Genomic DNA, 20,705 nt, shown 5'->3' on the forward strand with positions numbered 1-20,705 from the left:
CAAGAAACCAGTAACTATTTAATAGACCAATATATAACAAACACTGATAAAAACATAAGGGAAACAATCCCTTAAAAAAAACAAAAAACAAAACCTTAGTAATATAACTAATCAAAGATCTCTACAATGGAAAATGTAAAACTCTGAAGAAACTGAAGATACTAGAAGACAGAAAAAAAAAATTCTCAGGCTCATGGATCAACAGAATTAACATAGTAAAAATGACTGAATTACTTTAAAGTCACCTACATATTCAATGCAATCCCCATAAAAATTCTACTGGTATTCTTCACAGAATTGCGAAAAAAAAAATCCTAAAATTCATAGAAGCACAAAAGACGCTGAGCAATGCTAGAAGTATCACAGTATCTTATTCCAAGTTACATTACACAGTCACAAAAACAGAAACAGCATAGACACGTAGATGAAAAGAATAGAACAGAGAACAGAGAAATAAACCCGGTCACCTGATTCTTGATAAAGGTTTCAGAAATATACTTCAGAGGAAAAGAACCAAAACAAATGAAAACAAAAAAACCTCTTGGATAAGTGGTGCTGGGAGAATTGGACAGTCACATGTAGTAGAAGGAAACTAGTACTTTTCTCTCACTTTGTACAAAAATCAATCAAAAGTAAATTAAGAACTTTAATGTTTAAAATTGTTAGGGGAGAATATACAGAAAATACCTCAAGATATCAACATAGCAAGGATTATCTGGAAAATACAGTAATAGCTTAAGAAATAATACTAAGAATTGATCTAAGAGATTGCATGACCTACAAATGCTTCTGCAAAATAAACTATAAGTGAAATCCAGGCTTCATATTGCACAAAAACATGTGCTAACAATTTATCTAGAAGAGGATTAAATCTAGAATCTAGAATACATAAAAGAAACTGAAACTAAATTAAAAACACTAAATAACATAAAACTAATCATCTGATCAGTAAGGTGGGTAATGAACTAAGTAGATCTCAAAAGAAATATAAATGGTCAGCAAATATATGGACAAATATTCAACATCTTTAGAATCAGGGAAATGCAAACTAAAATCGCTTTGTGATTTCTATCTCACCCCAAGAAAATAAAACAAAAGCTGTCAAGGCTGTAAGGAAGGAAGAGCCCTTAGTCACTGATGGTAGGAATCTAAACTTATGCAACCATTATGGAAATCAGTATGGAAGTCTCCAAACTGGAAAAAAAAAAAAAAGAACAAATATAATCCAACTTGGAGATATATACATATATATGTACACACATACTCATATTCTAAATCAACATACCACAGAGATACTAGCACATTCTTTGCATCTCTATTCACAATAGCCAGGAAGGAAATGGAACAAGACTAGTTGTTTACCAACAGATGAATGGATAATGAAAATGTACATAAATACAGTGATGTTTCATTCAGCAATAAAGGAAAATGAAATTATGATATTTTCAAGAAAGTTGATGCAACTGGAAATCATTGTACCAAGCCAGGCAAGCTAGACCAAGAAATATATTTATTACTATGTGTATAAATGGGGTGTGTGCGTGTGTGTGTGTGTGTGTGTGTGTGTGTGTGTGTGTGTGTTTATGTGTGCATGCGAGAGATGCAATGGAATCCTGAGAGTGCTAGGAGGATATCTTAGGAGAGGGGGAAGACTATTTAGGGTGTGGCGAGGAAACCAACCATAGGGTAGGCAGGGGACATAGAAGAGGGCAGTGTGGGAGGGAAACAAATTACAAGATTATGATTCATGAGTATGAAAATGCTATCACTAAATGCATTATTTTGTATGCCAACTTAAAAACTAATAAAAAGAGAAATTATAAAAAACATATTTGCCTGGGTGGTGGTGGCACATGCCTTTAATCCCAGCACTCGGGAGGCAGAGGCAGGTGGATCTTTGTGAGTTCAAGGCCAGCCTGATCTACAGAGTGAGATCCAGGAAAGGCGCAAAGCTACACAGGGAAACCCTGTCTCGAAAAACCAAATAAATAAATAAATAAATAAATAAATAAATAAATAAATAAATAAATAAATAAATAAATAAATAAATAAATAAACAAACACATATTTGACTGTTTTAATAAGTTCTATAAAAAGGTAAGTAATTCACCAAAACCTATGTGAACGCTTAAAATGTTAACACAGAAAATGTAAAAGAAAACTTACTTAATTTCAAGTTGTTTTATTCTATTTTCTGCACTCTTTAGTTTTAGCTGAAGATCATCTTTTGAACGCTCTGCAGCAAGACATCTTTGGTGCATCTCTTCCAATTTTCTGTAATCACCTTCATCCTGTTTGCCTTCACGGTAAATCTGAGGGAGAGGCTTATAAACATTACCTTATAGGAAGAAATTATCTCAATAAATAAATAATGGGAGAAATAAAGTCATGACTGTGTATTCATCTCTTCCTACTGTAAGAAGTTTTTCAAAGACATCTATGATTGATTCATTTACAAAATAAAATGCTATAAACTGACAGCTAAAGAGTTTGAAATCATGCTCACTGTAAACTATTTAACTAATACAGAAATATAAAACAGCTGCTGAAACTTTTAAAAAATGCTTAAAATGCCAATTTAAAAACAAGTAGTAGTTGGGTTGGGTATGTAGCTCAATGGTAGAGCCTTTCCTAAGAATGTACAAGGCCCCAAGTTTCACCCTAAAACATCAAAGAAAGAAAAAAGTGCAGTAATTAGTGAATATTCTTCAATACAATTTTCTAATGAAATACCCAAAAGGAAGAGTATGTTTTAGTGTAACCAGAGATCTTAAAGTTCTAGAACTTTGCTCTGAGTTATCTGGGCAACAACATAGCTAAAATCAGAGTTACCTTTCTCAGGGGTAGTTGTGCTCAAGGTCAGCTAGAGTCTGGGCTTGCTCTTGTAGCACAGGGGCTAATTATAGCAGGCCCTGAGGTCCAGGTCACATTTTCAGACCATCTAACTGCCCTCCCAAGAAGGCTGCTTTGCTGGGTCACCTATGTTGTCCCCACTGGCAAGACAGTGCTGTCCTTTCTACAGAGGTTAAATAGCAGTATGTCAGTACTCTTTGCTGGGACATTGAGCACCACTGTAGTCCTACAGTGCTATGGCTTTGGTTCATTGCTGTGTGGACAATAGAGAACTGGTTACTGTGCCTTCTAAGTTTTCCATTGCACTAATATAACCTATGCCATGTAATATTAAAAAAATCAGCCTGAAGCCTGATATATGTCTGGCAACATTCTAAATAGAGCTTACATTACATGAAGGAAATCTGGCAGGATCTACCTTTAAGAGGGTGGCAGCCAAAAGTGTTTACCTTGGAACACATGCATATGCTTTTTTTGCCCCAAATGAAGCCACATTCTAGGGTCTGCTTTGTAAATACTGTTTTACTACCTGATTTTGTCATTATTTTTGACAACATGGATATATCACATACTTTGAATGCCATGGAGTTTGCCTTTCAAAGTTAAATCCTGACTTCAATGCTTAGTGTTTTTTAACACTGTGTGAGTTATTTAGCTTTTCTAGGCAAGTTACTATCATAGCACCTTAAATGTGGTAAGTGCTCATATTTGGTGGTCCTTTCTTTCTCAAGGCACTTAAGAACAGTGGGATATTCACTGCTAATGAAAAAGCATGCAACTATTTTTCTAAAATGTAGTTTTTACTTCAAACATCATTGGGGGAAGTATTTTATTTACTTTTATATTCTTTAAAAATATTTTATCTTTGTGGATTTCTGGGGCCCTCTCAAGTACTTTGCTTCCTCCTATTCCCGTGGGGTCTTCATTTATCATAGTCTCTCTTTTCTTGTTCTCCCTCCCTGTTCTTGATCCAGCTGGGATCTCCCGCTCCCCTAAGCTCTCTTTCCCCCAACCCTTGCCCTTCATTACCCACCCTCACGTCCAGTTTGCTCATGTAGATCTCATCCATTTCTCTGTCATTGGGCGATCCCTGTCTTTCTTAGGGTCCTCTTTACTAGGTAGCCTCCCTGGAATTGTGAGTTGCAGTCTGCTTATCCTTTGCTTTACATCTAGTATCCACTTATGAGTGAGTACATACCATGTTTGTCTTTCTGAGTCTGGGTTACCTCACTCAGGATGATTTTTTCTAGATCCATCCATTTGCCTGCAAACCTCATGATGTCATCATTTTTCTCTGCTGAGTAGTACTCCACTGTGTATATGTACCCCATTTTATTTATCCATTCTTCAGTTGAAGGGCATCTAGGTTGTTTCCAGGTTCTGGCTATTACAAACAATGCTGCTATGAACATAGCTGAGCAAGTGCTCTTGTGGTGTGGTTGAGCATTCCTTGGGTATATGCCCAAGAGTGGTACAGCTGGGTCTTGGGGGAGACTGATTCCCAATTTTCTAAGAAAGCGCCATATTGATTTCCAAAGTGGCTATACAAAGATATCTCCACAATAGACTACTGGCAATAATCAAGAGAAAGCCGAACTGACCTACTCTGGTGATCGGATGGCCAAACACCCTAATTGTGCTAGAACTCTCATCCAGTGACTGATGGAAGCGGATGCAGAGATCCACAGCCAGGCCCCAGGTGGAGCCCTGGGAGTCCAATTGGTGAGAAAGAGGAGGGATTGTACGAGCAAGAGTTGTTGAGATCATGATTGGAAAAAGCACAGGGACAAATAGCCAAACTTAGTGGAAACACATGAACTATGAACCAATAGCTGAGGAGCCCCCAAGTGGATCAGGCCCTCTGGATAAGTGAGACAGTTGATTAGCTTGAAGTGTTCGGGAGGCCCCCAGGCAGTGGGACGGGGACCTGTCCTTGGTGCATGAGCTGGCTTTTTGGAGCCTGGGGCCTATGCTGGGACACTCTGCTCAGCTGGGTGAAGGGAGGAGGGGACTAGACCTGCCTTGACTGAATCTACTAGGCTGAGCTGAGTCCCCAGGGGAGTCCTTGCCCTGGAGGAGATTGGAATGAGGGGTGGATTAGGGGGAGGACGGGAGGAGGGGGAAGGGTGGGAGGAGGGAGGACAGGGGAATCCATGGCAGATATGTAAAATTAAATTATAAAATTAAAAATAATAATAAAAAATATTTTATCTTATGTGTATGAATGTTTTGCCTGCATGTAGGGCTGTATATCTTGTTGAGTGCCTAGTGCCCACAGAGGTCAGATCAGGGCACTGGATACCCTGGAACTGGAGTTACAGAAGGTTGTGAGCTTCCACATGGGTGCTAGGAATTGAACCCAGGTTTCTGGAAGAGCAACCAGTGCCCTTAACTGCTTATCTCTCTAGCCCCCTAATTACTATATTTTTAAAAGGTAAAAATCTGGGGCAGAGAACTAACTCAGTCAGTAAACTGGTTGTGGTATCAACACTTACATCAAAGCTGGCTGTGGAGGCATGTGTCTATAATCCTAGCCCTAGGGTGGCAGAAATTCATGTTACTTTTGGGGTTGCTGGCCAACTATCTAGCTGAGTTCATAAGCTGCAGTTTCAGTGAGACTCTATCTCAAAAAATAAGGTGGAGAAAGATTGAGGAAGACATCAATGTCAACCTTTGGCCTCTATACACACATGTACATCTGCATACACACACATACACACACATACATACACAAAGGTAAAATTCATAGCAATCCTATGATATTTTGGTTGTATATACCTATTATACCTTATTCTAACCTCAGTAAGTTGGCATAAAGTTAACAAAAAAAGACAAAATGAAAACTACTTTTGGGATAAGGCTAGAGCAATAAATATGGATATTTAAGAAAGTTATACCTTGAAGTACAAAGTTCAAAGGATATGGGTATTCTTAGAAAGAAATGGATGTAGATGATAGGAATATTTAAATGAGACTTTAGTTACATTTGAGTAATACTGCCCAGAGTACTTAGAAGGCAAGTGTGAGCAGAGCAGGCAGCAATGTAGAAGCCTGCAGCTGCCTTAAGGCAGCTGTACTTCCTTCTTACCTTCTCGAGTTCTTCTTCCACAGCTCTTTTCCCTCTGATGGCTCGATCGATTTGACCTTGCTTTTCATCACAGTCCTATAAAATCAAGTCAAAATGCAAATAAACGTATCTGGTGAAACATTAAGGTGAGAAAAAAATGGAAAAATAAAATGGTTTGTTCATAACAAGAGTATTACAGTTACCTCATCAACTAAGTAAGTACACAGTACTTACAACTAAGTTAGGCTAATTACTGGGCATAGTAATTGTCAACCTTCAAAAAGTGACCTATCTCAGGATTTCATTAGTTGCCTTTGGCTTTAAGATATCAAGAAATTAACAGAATAAGTAAGAGGCAGAGGCTGGCATACGCATGTGAGAAAAAAAATGAGCTTTTTTGGGGGATATTACAGGTTCTCTTTTCATATAATACCAAATTATCTTGAAAAAGGAACCGGACAGTGTCACCGTATGCCAAGGAAAACATTTGGTATACAAAGTGCAGATTTCTAATAATTTTTCTTTACAAAATATCCAAAATCCAGGGAAATCTATTAGCATGAGCATAAAACATTGAAACATATATAATTAAAAGACTTTGTGTAACAAACATTTTACTTAGTAATTTAACAAGTATATCAACTAATCCATACAATTATTTTGCCAAGATGCTAAAAGCACAAGAATCAACCAGTGAGTTCTTCATAATTATTTTTCTACTTATTTGAGATTAAGCATAGTTTTATTGTGAACCTGCTTTGTTGACTGTACACCACTAGTGATATACATCTTTTCATAATTATACAAACATCCTCAGTGTTTCCAAAATCTAAAGCCAAGCTTTTAAACTGTGACCCAGAATTGATTGATTACCTTGAACTCTGTTACAAATAATAAGGTAGGATTTTTTTTTTGTTAAAATAGGACTCAGTTTGTAGGAAAATAATTTTTAATGTCCTATATATATTCATATATATGATAAGGTACTTATCTATAAAAGGTTTTGTTTTTCTGGGGGAATATTTTTCATAGTCTCACTACATGGCCCAGGCTGCCCTCAAACTTGAATTCAAGATCCTCCTGTCTCTCTGTCTGCTGAGTGGTAGTTTTATGATGCTAACCTGGTGACTTGTGCTATGTTTATAATGCCACTGATGTAACTGGAATACATATGTGTGCTAGTTAGTCTTTGTCAACTTGACAAGACTAGAGTCACGACTCTCAACTAAGAAACGGCCTCAGCAGACTGGCCTGTGGGCTTGTCTATGGGAGCATTTTCTTGATTAAAGAACCGCAAATTGTGGGTGGTGCCACCCTGGGGCACATGGTCCTAGGTTGAAAGTAGGCGGAGCAAGTCATAAAGAGCCAGTAAGCAGTGTTTCTCCATGGTCTCTGCTTTATTTCCTTCCCTGGATTACGGACTATAACCTACAAGCTAAGCTAAACCCCTTTCTTCTCAAGTAGTTTTTGTCAGCAATTTACCCCAGCAACAGAAAGTAAACTAGGACAATATGTTAATAACACAGATACATCTTATCTGATACATGATCTGGAAAGTGGCCTATGAAGAAAAGAATAACTATGCATACATCTATGTCCCTGACATCAAGGGATATGGGTCTGACAGTTGGTTAACCTGGGTTAAAAATGGGTAAATGAAACAAAAAAGTTGAAATATTTATAATTACCATACTATTATATTAGTTCTATTAAAATGCACTATAATATTAAAATGAACTTTTAAAGTTTTTATTAAAAGCTTTGCTCATAACCCCTGATATACCTGCTTTGGGATATAAATTAATTTTTCTAGCATTTGTGAAGTATTTCTAAAATCATACTTTATAAAGGGTTAGCAAATATTAAAACTGATAGCACAGAGGCCACACTCACCAGCTCCTATTCAAATAAAATAGAGATCATTAAAAAAAGAGACAGCCTAAACCTCCTCATTTGGAGACTCAAAAACAGCTACACATTTCTTAGAACTACCTGTCTTTGCTGTATTCTACAGGCTCTCACAAGATGGACTTTTATATTCATTTGATTCTAGAAAGCTTTAAACTTCTATGGACTTCTTCAATGGTGTACTTCTTACATATCTGCAGTTTTCTTTGTAATTTCCCTTGCTACTCATTTCTAGTTTTATTATCCCATAACTTGATAAGTATTAAGAATTACTTCAATTATTCTGTATTTTTTAAGAGTTGCTTTATGGACTAAACTGCGATCTATTTTAGAGAAAACTCCATTGGCTACTGAGAAAATTGTGTGTTCTATAGAATTGTATTGCCTAATTCACAGTGTAGTTCAACACTGAAGTTTCTTTACTGAATTTTAGTCTGGAAGACAACACTGATATGAAATAAGTCCTCCATTATCATTCTATCAGGACCAAACTGTACATTTAATGTCAGTCTATGAAACTGGATGTCATGTTTCTTATATTATTGATAATTTCTTCCCTTTATTAATATGAAGTGGCCTTCTTTATCCCTTCTATGTAATTTTTGCTTGAAGGCTATTTAGGTCAGATTTGGTTAAGGTACATCCTGCTTATTTTCTGATTCCACTCACTGGGTACATCAATTACCATTCGTTCACTTTCGGTTTGCCTTTGCCAGTAAGGTGATTTTCTTACATTTACAGCTAGTCTGTATCTTTTAATTGGAGAACTAGAACTATTTGCATTTAGGGTCACCAGTGATTCTTGTGATTTTGCCAATTGTTTTCTAATTGGTTTGACCATTACTACTTTCTTTGTCCTGATTCACATGATGATCTTTGGTGGTTTCCTGAGTTGGACATGGCTAATTCTTTCCTACTTCTTATTTGTTTATTCCTCTTATTGAATTCACTCTTTGCTGTGTTCTCCTGAGTTAGATCTTTCCTCCTCTGTGTACAGGTCTCCTTTTAGCATCTTCTGCAATACTGTCTTGGTGGTCATGAACTGCTTTAGTCTGTTCTTGTCATGAAAGGTCTTTATTTCTCCATCAATTTTAAAATGTACATTTGCTAGATACAGTAAAGCTGGCTGGCAGTTACTCACTTTCATAATCTTATCTGAAATACATTGTTTAATGCTTTCCTGACTTCCAGTACTCCTGATAAAAAGTCTTTTCATTCAGGATATCAATTCTACATACCCAGAATAATCTTCAACTTCTGGTCCTCCTGCCTCACCTTCAGAGTGCTGGGTTTACAAGTGTGTACTAACACACAGTTTATGTGGTGCTCAGGGCTTCCCACATAGTAGACATACATTCTACCAATTAGGCTACACTACTAGCCTCTAAGAGGGTATTTCTAATCCACTCTAGAAATCTTCCTATTTTTAAAAAATAGCTTTAATATTTAAATTACTTTTTAACCAGACAGCACAATTTTTCCATAGAATAAATGTAATATTAGATAATGTTACATATCTTTTAAAAAAATCATTCAGGTATAGAAGTGTTTGATATATAGTATAAAACAGTTGTTATATAATGAAATTGCCAAAATAGAAGATAGTGAGTTTTATAAAGAGTTGGTTGTTATACCATTGTTTTAAGGATCCCTAGTCTTAGACAGTCCTCATTCTTTTTGGAAAACAGAACAGTAAGATTTGTTTTTATACCATTTACAACTGATTAAAGTTATCTTTGACGGTGGCAAAGAGACATTTTTCTTTCCTTTCACAAAGATGCAAGTTTTTTTTATAATCTATGAAAAAGAACAAGCAAAATAAGACAATTTTATATGACCAATAGGTCATACTGCATCCCATTGGTTTTACAAACTGTTTCTACATCATTACTACAAGTGAAACTAAGTAAGAAGAAAGTAATCATTCCTGGTTTTTACATCCAGGACCTCTATAAAATGATTAAAGTATAGTAAAGTACACTACATGGTTTGTAGCTTTCTGGAGGTATTTAAATATTACTCTGCTGATGATTATTTACTTTAAAATACACTGTGCAAAAACAGTGCTAGGCAATAGGGAAAACTAAGGACAAAAGAAGACTCTTACTTTGGGGTGTTGCAATCTATTAGGAGATCTCCTGGAAAGAGCATGGTTGCACAAATGGTTATGTGTTGACCATACATTAATGCACATTATTTATGAGAATACACAAAATATTGATAAATTTTATAACAGATTAAAAGTGATGGAAGGATTCAGAAAAGATGTGTGTTTGTGAAGTTATAAGTATCTTTCTAATTCCTAGAAATTCTAGTGTTTGGATCTTTTGGGAACAGTCATTACATTCTATTTCATTAAATCTTAAAGTTAAATTTAAATTTCTAATCTCTAGTCACACGAAAACACTTTTCCTCACCACCCCCCTTTGCCTACTCATCCTTATTTATCTATTTGAGGAAGCTTTACTGTCTTTCTTCTTTCCTACTGACATACATAGCTTTTCTTCCTTCCTGGTCTTCCAGATCAACCCAGCATATGGCAGGACCTGCAGCTGGTTGGTTTAGTGGCCCTGTGTTCTGTCAACGACAAATGAAATGTGATGAATGCCACCTGTCCTACTCACCTACCACAAGCCAAAGGCAGCATAAAACACTGCTGTGGATTGTTACTTTCTTTACTAGTGCCTAGCATAGGTCATGCTTAACAAATGTATAAGGAACAAACGAATTCCCAATATCATACATACTGGTCGTTAAAGCAAGTAAAATTTGGAGGAAAATACGAACAAGGTTTTCTAACATACCATCTGAAGGGCTGAAATTTCTTCCCTTAATTGTGAAATAAGTACTTCATACTGTTTTTTTGTGCTTTCAACCTGTGAATGAAGACATGATTCAGGGAAAGAATAAAAAATGATTACTGTTAAAAATTTAGCATGATTGAATTTTGTTTAAAAAAGAAACAACTTTTATGCTATAAAAGATAAATAAGATATAATGTATGAGCTGTGTGTAGTGAGCATGCACACAGGTGGCTGGGGCACGGAGATTTTGTTCATTCTGTCTGGACTATATAATGAGTTCAAAGCTATCCTAAGTTATACAACAAATCATATAGAACAGAGGACTGCACATGTAGCACTGGTTTAGTATACAAAAGGCTCCAGAATCTTCAGCATTGTAAAATAAAGAATGGTCATGAGAACTGAGGATAGTACTGGATGATATATCCAAAAGTAAAGCATTTGGTCTCAGGACACTTTTACACTGTAAAAACGAAGCTTTTGTTTATAATGGATTCTTTTGACTAGCATTTTACCATTATTAGAAATAAAAGCAGGAAACTATAAAAGTTTTATTATTATGTCCCCCAAATAATTTAATCATTACCTTAGATAGAATAAGTAATTTTAATGAAAATAAATATATTCTCCCAATCTAAAATTTTTGAGGACAGTCCATTTTCAATTTTTGTATACTTCTTGAATGTCTGGCTGGACAGGAGACAGTTAGGCTCAAAGGTGCTGGTGCACTCCACCTGCTGTGCTGGTGCGAGGCACACAACCTCCACAAGTAGCACTTTGCACCCGTGAAAGAATGAGTGTGAAAAGCAATGTCTGCAGACTCCTTGAATGCTGCCAAATGTCAGAGAACAAGGAGGAGAAAAGCAGAGTCATACACCGACATGTAATTAGTAATCTTTAAAGCATTGCTGTTCTCTCCATAGGATCTTTTCACAATGTACACTAGACACTAGTGCTAAGTAAGTGAGTGTTCAAGGAAGGCTTTGAACAAACACTGAGATTCATTTTGAAGAATTCGTTATACTTCATCAGGATGTTTGCGACAACCATTTTTCCTAAGAGCTTCTCAGGGTTTTCTTTATAGGACTAAGAGGATTACTGATGACAATATAGACCAAAGGGAAAACTTCTATGATCTAAAAGCCTTTGGAAACTTTTTTGTATAAAATGACTTATTAATGATACAGCACAAACTTTCCTTAGAATACTTTCAGTATTGCCTGCTATGTACTTTGTTTGGTTAATTAATATGAGTTACCTTTTTGTAGGCCTGCCAAACAGTGTATGCAGCTCAAATTCAGGCTTTACTTGTGCTATAATTTATGTTAGACAAACCAGGGATTAGGACATTAAAGATGAATCTATTTTGTTTACAGGGCAGTAATAATATGAGCACAGCATTTGTTGAGGATCGCGTGCAGTGCGTACTGTTCAGAATGCTTTATGTGTATCATACCATTGTTCTTACAACAGCCCCATGAGTTAGTACCTCCATTACAGATGAGGAAATTAAGTGCTATAGTTTCAAGTTAGTAAAGGCTTGGTGCCCAGCAAGGCCCTACTGGGAGATGGTAGAACCTGTAAAAAGTAGGGTCTACTGATCTTCAGCCCATTTGAGGCATGCATTTGAAGGGGACACTGGACCTGTTATTGCCTAGCTATGTGATAAGTGGTTTGGCTCCACCATGTGTTCCTGTCATGATATGCTGTTTTGTCGAAAGCCTGACAATGGGACCCAGCTAATCACAGACCACAGCCACTGAAACTGTGAGCCAAAATAATCTTTTCTTGTTATAAGTTAATTCTCTCATATTTTTGTTATAGCAATGGAAAGCTGACTTACACAGCAACAGACAGAGAAATTAAGCTATGAATGTTTCATGTAGCATAAAGATTTGAGCTCTTAAAAGTATAGTTTATTTGTCTCCCTATATAATTTCTAAACTGTGTTCTTTTCAGTGTCTAATACTGATACAACTAACTTGAAGCTTTACGACAATAGTAAGAATATATTTTTAATTATTTTGTAATGCTGCCAAACTCAGCTGAATCAAAGTACACTTTCTGAAAAGAATCTTCTGAGGTAGTAACACTTGTTATATTATCAGTGAGCTAAGACCTAAGGTTCACAGAGAATTTTTAGCAGTAGGATCTGATGAAACAAAATATGAGACTGAGGAAGTTTACAATAGGTAGGACTCTGAAATTTATATAGAGACTAAAATCTCTCTTATCCTATCCCTCTGTATTTCCCTTCCTCCTTCCTCCCTTCTCTCTTTCTAATTTCTTGCCATGTAGCCCAGACTGGTCTTGAACATACAAACCTGTGTGTCAGCCACCCAAGTGCTAGGATTATATGCTGTGTCACTACACCCAGTTGTTTTTATACAAACATATAAACATACTCTTTACATAAACATCTTTTATAATTTTATGAATAATAAAGATAGTTGTAAATGAAATACCAACTGACTAGAAACTAATTTTCTACTTAATAAATAGACAAGGCTAATAATGGTCATATACTAATAATAATGGCCAACATTTTATTTAAAAATTTTTTTTCATTAAAAATATTAAAGTATCTGAGAGATAAGCCATTTTTGTTCTTTTTTTTTTTTTTTTTTTTTTTTTTTTGGTTTTTCGAGACAGGGTTTCTCTGTGTAGCTTTGCGCCTTTCCTGGATCTCGCACTGTAGACCAGGCTGGCCTCGAACTCACAGAGATCCGCCTGCCTCTGCCTCCCGAGTGCTGGGATTAAAGGCGTGCGCCACCACCGCCCGGCGCCATTTTTGTTGTTAAAAAGCAAACTCTGACACATTTTTGTTCAATTTTATAACTAGAACAGAAAATGTGAAATATGCTCATTATATCTACTATAGTCAATAAAATACTTAGAGCAATTTTCAACTGCAATAAATAGGGAAATGATTGATAACATGGACATTTTCAAGGAAAATACTTTCAGCTATAGCTGAATAATCAGAAATAAATATACATTAACATTTACAGTGCTTACTGTATAAGAAATAGAATATGATTAAGTACAAGCTTTATTTATCAAAATATTAACTATTCTCTGAAACAACAAACACTACAGGAATATAAAGATGTAGATAATAAAGGCTTTCATGATTCTAATATTTACTTGGTGATGCACATGCATTTTTGTTTCAGATATACCATAATTATTCAATGAAAACCCAAATAAAAGGCTATTAAATAATGTAATTTCAATTTTCTTTTGCTGCTATTATTTCATTTCTCCTCACCATTTAAAAATTCAGTAATTTTTAAAGTTTAGATATAAAAATTGGCAACAGTGAGGAACCTACAGAAGGCAGAGAACAAATGAAATGCTTGGCACATGGGAAGTGTTAAGTAGATACTCCTTGAGTGAATCCCTGGCATAGCAGGGGAAGGCTGGCTTTAAGAAAGCCAACAGCAACATGCCTGAAGGAAAGGTCTGGGAGTAAGAGAGTATGTTCAGTTAAGACATGACAGACTCAGATATACACTTGGGCTGCTTACAGATGGGGAGGTAACTAGGGTTAGGGCACAGACACAAGAGTCTCAGATGTCCACTTGGGCTGCTTACAAACAGGAAGATACCTAGAGTTTAAGAGGCAGGTACTACAGTTTATAAAGGTGTTTAGAATAAATATTGAGACCACAATACTTTTAAAAAATGCACTGAATTTATAGGTTATCATAAATGAAACTGCAATCAGCCTTAAATATCAATGTATTTTAATTGATCTTAAAAATGCAACTAGAATGGTAAAATAGGATAAAATACTTAGATAAAATATTGTTACAAAGGTCCTGAAGACAACCCATATTTATTATTAGCCACTTTTTAATGTCTAATAGTATTGTTAAGAGTATTGAAAGATGTGGTCTAAAGTTAGAACATTCTCAAGCTAACATAAAAGGAATGTCAAGAGTATTGAAAGATATGGTCTAAAGTTAGAACATTCTCAAGCTAACATATAGGGAAAGTTCTTGCAGGAAGGATTAGAATAAAAGGCTTTAGTCTGACTCTGTCTTAAATCTGAATTTTTACATTGGGAAATTATCTAATTTCAATTCATAATAAAGTGCAGTCACACATCATGTAACAACAGGATTTGCTCTGAAACATTATTAGGTAATGTGGTTACTGTGAATATCAAGAGTGTATTGTATGTGCATAAACCTAGGAGGTTCAGGGTTCACAGGCTATGAAACTATACAGCATGGTAATGTATAGAGTAAGGTACACACTGTGGTATTTGTCTACTACCCAAATGGATTTTAGCCTGAAAGGGTACTGTAAAAATACCAGGCAACAGGTGTTGCAGCTCTATTATAATTTCATAAGATCACTGTCATCATATATAGCTTGTCCTCAACCAAAATGACCTTACATGGCATGACTAAAGAATATTTCTAGGGGCTAGAGAGATGGCTTGGAGGTTAAGAGCACTGGCTGCTCTTTCAGAGGTCACGAGTTCAATTTCCCAGCAACCACATGGTGGCTCACAACCATCCATAATGAGATCTGCTGCCCTCTTCTGACCTGCAGGTGTATATGCAGACAGAACACTGTATACATAATAAATAAATAAATAAATAAATAAATAAATAAATAAATAAATAAATCTTGAAAAAAAAAGAATATTTCTAAGGGATGTATTTGCATGGAAAATGAAAACTACCATTTAGTTGTTATAAAGAAAGCAAATATGTTAACTTTATGTTTTTAAATTATAAAAAATATACTTGAAATTGTAGTCCACTGAGGAGAAAAATATTGAGCACAGAAAATATAGGGAAGAAAACACCCACTTGAAGTCAGACTGTAGTACATTACACTATACCCCAGTTCAATTTAAAGGAAACGAACACCAGTTTTTAGCCACTTATGCTAATAGTTTCACAGAGTCTTTGAGAGTAAGCACACAAGGTTTTAATTTTAAAGTATTTAAGCAGCATTTAGTCTTAGTTAGGGCTTAAAGTCTGTATTTGAAGTATAATTTAAAATTCCTCACTTCTTTCCTTGCTTTTAGGGCAGCATCTTGTATAAGCTGGGAAATTGTTTTCTTCATTTTCTCTCTGTCATCTTCTTTTTGCTTCTCTTCAAGCAGAATCTTCAGAAGACAATCAAGGCACGTTAAACATCACATTTCACTGGTAAGATAACACTCTTTGACAGCACAGTATCATTCTTGACTTCTAGAATGCTTCCACTGGAAGATCTTGCGTAAGTCATGAATAATAAAGGATCTCCCCAGCATTGCCTACCTTTTCCCAATTAAATCTTTAGTATTTATTTCAGCCAGAGTTTCCCAACATTTTTCTCATTTCCACAACTGAAAGTCTCAGGGTCATTCTGAACTTTTATTCTTCTTATACATAAATAAAATAAATAAATCTTTAAAAAAAGAGGAAGAGAATCCTAGATTTTGAACCAGCAACCACAAGATGGAAACCCTCTAGCAGTTAAGCAATGAGTCAAAAGAGAAATTAATACAATAGCCATAGGCTGCTTCTGAAAGCTTTGTTGATTCAGGACTGAAGTGAGACAGGCAATGGTGCCATCTCCTCTCCATTACACACCACACAACATCAGATAATTTTTTACACAACTATGTTTCAGAGGGTAAAGACAAATGACTTTGTCCTGTTCTTAAATTTTCTAGCTAACTTGGGTATTTAGAACAGTTTACAAGCCTAATATATCTATTGTGGGTAGTATTCTACTTTTGGTGGTACTAAGGATAAAATCAAGGGCCTCACATGTGGTAGAAAAATATTCTGCCACTGAGCTGTATCCCAAGACCTACTGCATACATTTTAATGATTTCAAGAGTGGAGAAACAGAATTTAAGCCACAGATGGGAACACTAGCTGAAAGGTATAAGCGCTTTAGCATTTCTGCAGTTTAGATTTGAAGAGATAATTCCTTGTTTTCTCTCTCTCCTTCCCCCTCCCCCTGTGACAGGGTCTTACTATGCAGGACCCACCGGCCTTAAGTTTATCCAACAGCTCCACCTCCCGAGGGCTGGGATTACAGATTGCAGGCATGTGTCACCTCATTCAGCTTCCTTTTTACTAGGTTTATAATATCCAATTTATACTTTTTGCATTTTTTAGTGTCTCTCTTGAAAAATTTACCACTTCAAGAAAGAAACCTAAATTAATGCACTTCCTTTAACCCTGTGCACTTCCTATTGGAGTACTGTGCACATATTACACAGTTCATAAATGCTGGTATATACATTAATGCTATAATGAGTTCTACAAAAAAGGGGAGTAACATTTTAAAAAAAAATATCTACTTTCTGTCTTTTATAGACTATACTCATTTATAGGGAAACAGTACAAGACAGAAAGCATGGTCCAGAATAGTACAGAAATTAAAATGGTTAAGGGGTTGAAAAAAAAAAGCATCAGTTGAAGAATCCATCTAATCTCTTGAGCTACATTTAACTTTGTAAATTAGGCTTCTGCTTGATGAGGGAACTGTACAGGTAAAAAGGAAATCAATATGACCAAGAGGTATCTGATTAAGTACACTCTGGTAAAGGACTATGACAGTACAGAGGATGAAGGATAGTGACTCAGGATATAGGGACATAACAAGTCTGATATTTAAATACTATTTTGAAAAATGACTAACATGTTAGCATATTTTATGACACTACTCTTACCATCTAAAATATAGTATAATTACTTGATAATGGGAAGTGTAGTACTTTGTTTCCATGCATTAATTCGGAAGCTGATGGTCCCTTTAGTGTTAGGGCATGTGAGGATCTTATTCTTTATAAACAAGTTTGCACGTTTTCTTACCTGACTCTTTTTAAGGTTAGCTTCTTCTAAGAGTTGCATGCTATCTCTGGCTCTTGAAATAGCCTCATATTTCTCATTTTCTGATTCACTGCACTTTGCTTGTAGCTCTTTGATTTGCTTTTCCAAATGTGTTTTACCTGTTCTTAGTACGTTGGCTTCTTGAATTGCTATACATAATCTACAAATTAATAACCATATTATGAAAGTTAAATATTTTAAAGAGAAGAAATGACATATGAGGTTTACTAAACATCACCATAGGATTGTATTACGATTGTTATTTTTACATGTGTTTCTCATTTAAATCTTGCTCTATAGATGTAGATTTTACTATCTCCATTTTAAAGAAAACCATACCCAGAGAGCTTCAGCTTTTTTTTTTTTTTTTGTTTTTTGTTTTTTCGAGACAGGGTTTCTCTGTGTAGCTTTGCGCCTGTCCTGGAACTCACTTGGTAGCCCAGGCTGGCCTTGAACTCACGGAGATCCGCCTGGCTCTGCCTCCCGAGTGCTGGGATTAAAGGCGTGCGCCACCACCGCCCGGCTGAGCTTCAGCTTTTGATTAAGACTAAAAAGAGCAGCAGATCTGAGACTGAAGCAAGATATTTTGATTCTAATTGTGTGATGATGTCTATGGTTTTTTGGTGTCTTTTTAATTTTGTGAAAATTTCATAGATGGATACAATGTATCTTAGTCATATGGATCCCCTATTGCCTCTCTCCAGCTCCATCTCTCCTCCTTCAACATGTTCTCCATCTACCTCCTAATTTCATGTCTATTTTTTTCTCCCACTAAGTCCAATTTGTGCTACCCATATGGAAATGTGTGTGAGATCATTTACTGGAATGTGGTAAGTCTACCAATGGCCACCCCCAAAAAAAGAAAAGTTAATCTCCCTCTCTTAGCAGCCATCAAATGCCATTAGCTCCCCAGCTAGGGATGAGGCACTAAGAGCCCCTCCCTGTTCTTTGCTAGATTTTTAAACTGGCTTGATCCTGTGTAGGTCTTATGCAGGCAACCACAGCAACTATGAGTTCTTGTCGTATCCAGAAGCCAATCTTTTATGGTACATCTCCTTATCCTCTGGCACTTACAGTCTTTCTGTCTCATTTTCTGTGATGTTCTCCGAGCCTGGGAGTAGGGGTGGAGTAGGGATGTTTATATACTTGTTCTACCTACTCTTGAGCACTCTAAGAAGAACTACTTATTCTCAGAGCTTTGAAGAGTTATGAGTCTGTGCATAACCACTCCCTTCTGTAGTAATAAGCTTCTCTGACCAAGGTTGAGAGCAGCACAAACTTGTTGGTATATTCAGAGTTCTAGACAATTTCTATGCAAAACAGATTACAATCATGTATTCGACTTTCAGCCATAAATACAATGTCAATTTATAGGCTGTGTATTTAATCTTTCATAGGATACTAATGACAATTTTCAAACCCTCAATGGAACATTACAGATCTAGATAGAACAACAAAAACAAAATATTCTAGTATGTTTGTAGTAAAACAGCAATTTAAGACAGAGCTACAGAATATATTTTAAAAAGCTCAGCTCTTCAGAGATAATTTAAAAAGTTATTGCTCCAAAATAAAAAAAACCTTGAGGGAAATTATATTTTCTCAAGTACATTTTCCCTTGTGTAACTACGTAGATCTTTTTTAACATATAATTTTTATTCAACTTCATTATCCTTTTATTTTCTGCTTTAAAATGGAAAGAAAATTTAATTCTGAAACTAAGAATGGCTATGCTGCCTTGGAGAAAGGTAAAGGCAGTAAATAACTTCCTTGTATATGAAAAAGATGCCTCACAGTTTCCTGAATTATTCAATATGTGCTTTATATTCTGTACCTTATGATTTTATTAGCTGAAGTTCATGTTTTGGACATGGTCTGCTGTGTATCCAAGGCTAGCATTGAACTCATGACCTCTTGCATTACTTTCCCAGGGCCTATCCTGTCTCCTGTACACCTCTTCCTGATGGGGATCTTCATCTGACTTCCTGAAGCAGCATGTGTATTTTCCTCCACCAACCAAACATCCCAGGATGTTATCAGACAGCACCTAAAACCTGCCTAATGTTTTCATCACTGCATTCATAAAATGCCTTCATCTATGATTTTCTATTGTTTTATGACTACAGAAGTTCATGCTATCTAGAGTAATCTGAGTGTGTTCCTAGGCCATGGCTACTCAAGTTTAGCTCAAAATAGACTCACTCTTATTCTTTTTGATAGGAGAGCTGTGATTTAGGTCGGCAGTTAAAGTGCTTAGTTCATAAGAAAATGTTGTTTCATTGATAAGATGTTTAAAGTTTTATTTCCTAGAGAATATTTAGACAGCTATTATGTGAACTGAATAGTCTACCTATCCATTGCTAATCACTATTTTTTCATTCATTTCAAACCTTTGGTGCACTAGTGGTGTTACACCTGCTGTACCTGACCTTTGTTCTTCCCTTATGTTGATAAGGCTGGACTTCATTTGAGGCCTATGCTCCCAGGAAGACAGACACACCTAAGTGTCTTATTCTAAAAAAACCCCTTTGTTCCTTTCTAGAAAGGGGCAAACCGCATACTCACGTATGCAAGATCCTTTCTGATATCTTCCGTAAGACCCATTCCTCATTTGTTTATCTGCCTGTGTGAAATCTCTTTCTAATTTTGAAAAAGAATTCCCTATTATGAACACCCTCACTACTGCAAAGTCTGATTTGTCTGGTGCTTTTGGTCTTTTACAGTGCTAGAGTCTCCTTAAAATACCTAATCAAACCTTAACTGAAAAAAATTAAGATTTTATTTTTATTTTTTAAATTATGTGTCTATGTAGATATCTGTGTGTAGTTATGTGATGTGTGTATAGGTGACCACAACAGCTAGAAGAGGGCATTGAATCTCCTGGAGCTTGAGTTACAGGTGGCTCTGAGCTGTCCAATGTGGGTGCTAGAATTAAATGTGGATCCTCTGTAAAAGAAATAAGAGCTCTTAACTGCTTAGTCATCCCTCCAGTCTCAAACAGAAAATTTAACGTTTACATCACTTTCACACTACTGCTCTTAAAGGCAGCAATGTTTTCTGTCTCTAAGTGGATACAATGATTATACAATGAAGGTTGAACAAATGGTTTCACCTGTGAACATAGATGCTGCTTTAAAGAGAGTGTTAAGATTTTTTCTTCAGGGTGCAAGAGCACTGGCTGGTCTTCAAGAGACCTGGGTTTGATTTCCAACACCCCTG

General features: G+C 36.0%; 1 protein-coding gene across 7 annotated transcripts in view; it reads right to left on the bottom strand.

The window, feature by feature from the left end:
- The window catches only part of Sclt1 (sodium channel and clathrin linker 1), a 131,513-nt gene that overhangs the window by 52,346 nt on the left and 58,462 nt on the right, over nt 1-20,705 (bottom strand). For all 7 annotated transcript variants that reach the window (XR_008216333.1, XR_008216334.1, XM_052730609.1 and 4 more), the window contains 5 exons: nt 17,469-17,646; nt 15,665-15,763; nt 10,633-10,704; nt 5,942-6,016; nt 2,167-2,312 (listed from right to left, as the gene is read on the bottom strand). Coding sequence is in view for 5 of the 7 variants with exons in the window: in XM_052730609.1 (XP_052586569.1) it covers nt 2,167-2,312; nt 5,942-6,016; nt 10,633-10,704; nt 15,665-15,763; nt 17,469-17,646 (570 nt within the window). In the remaining 2 variants the exon portion in view is untranslated. The remainder of the gene's footprint in view (nt 1-2,166; nt 2,313-5,941; nt 6,017-10,632; nt 10,705-15,664; nt 15,764-17,468; nt 17,647-20,705) is intronic.

The sequence above is a fragment of the Peromyscus californicus genome, unplaced genomic scaffold, assembly GCF_007827085.1.
Source record: "Peromyscus californicus insignis strain IS unplaced genomic scaffold, ASM782708v3 Scaffold_9__1_contigs__length_137607984, whole genome shotgun sequence".
In the NCBI taxonomy this organism is placed as follows: Eukaryota; Metazoa; Chordata; class Mammalia; order Rodentia; family Cricetidae; genus Peromyscus; species Peromyscus californicus.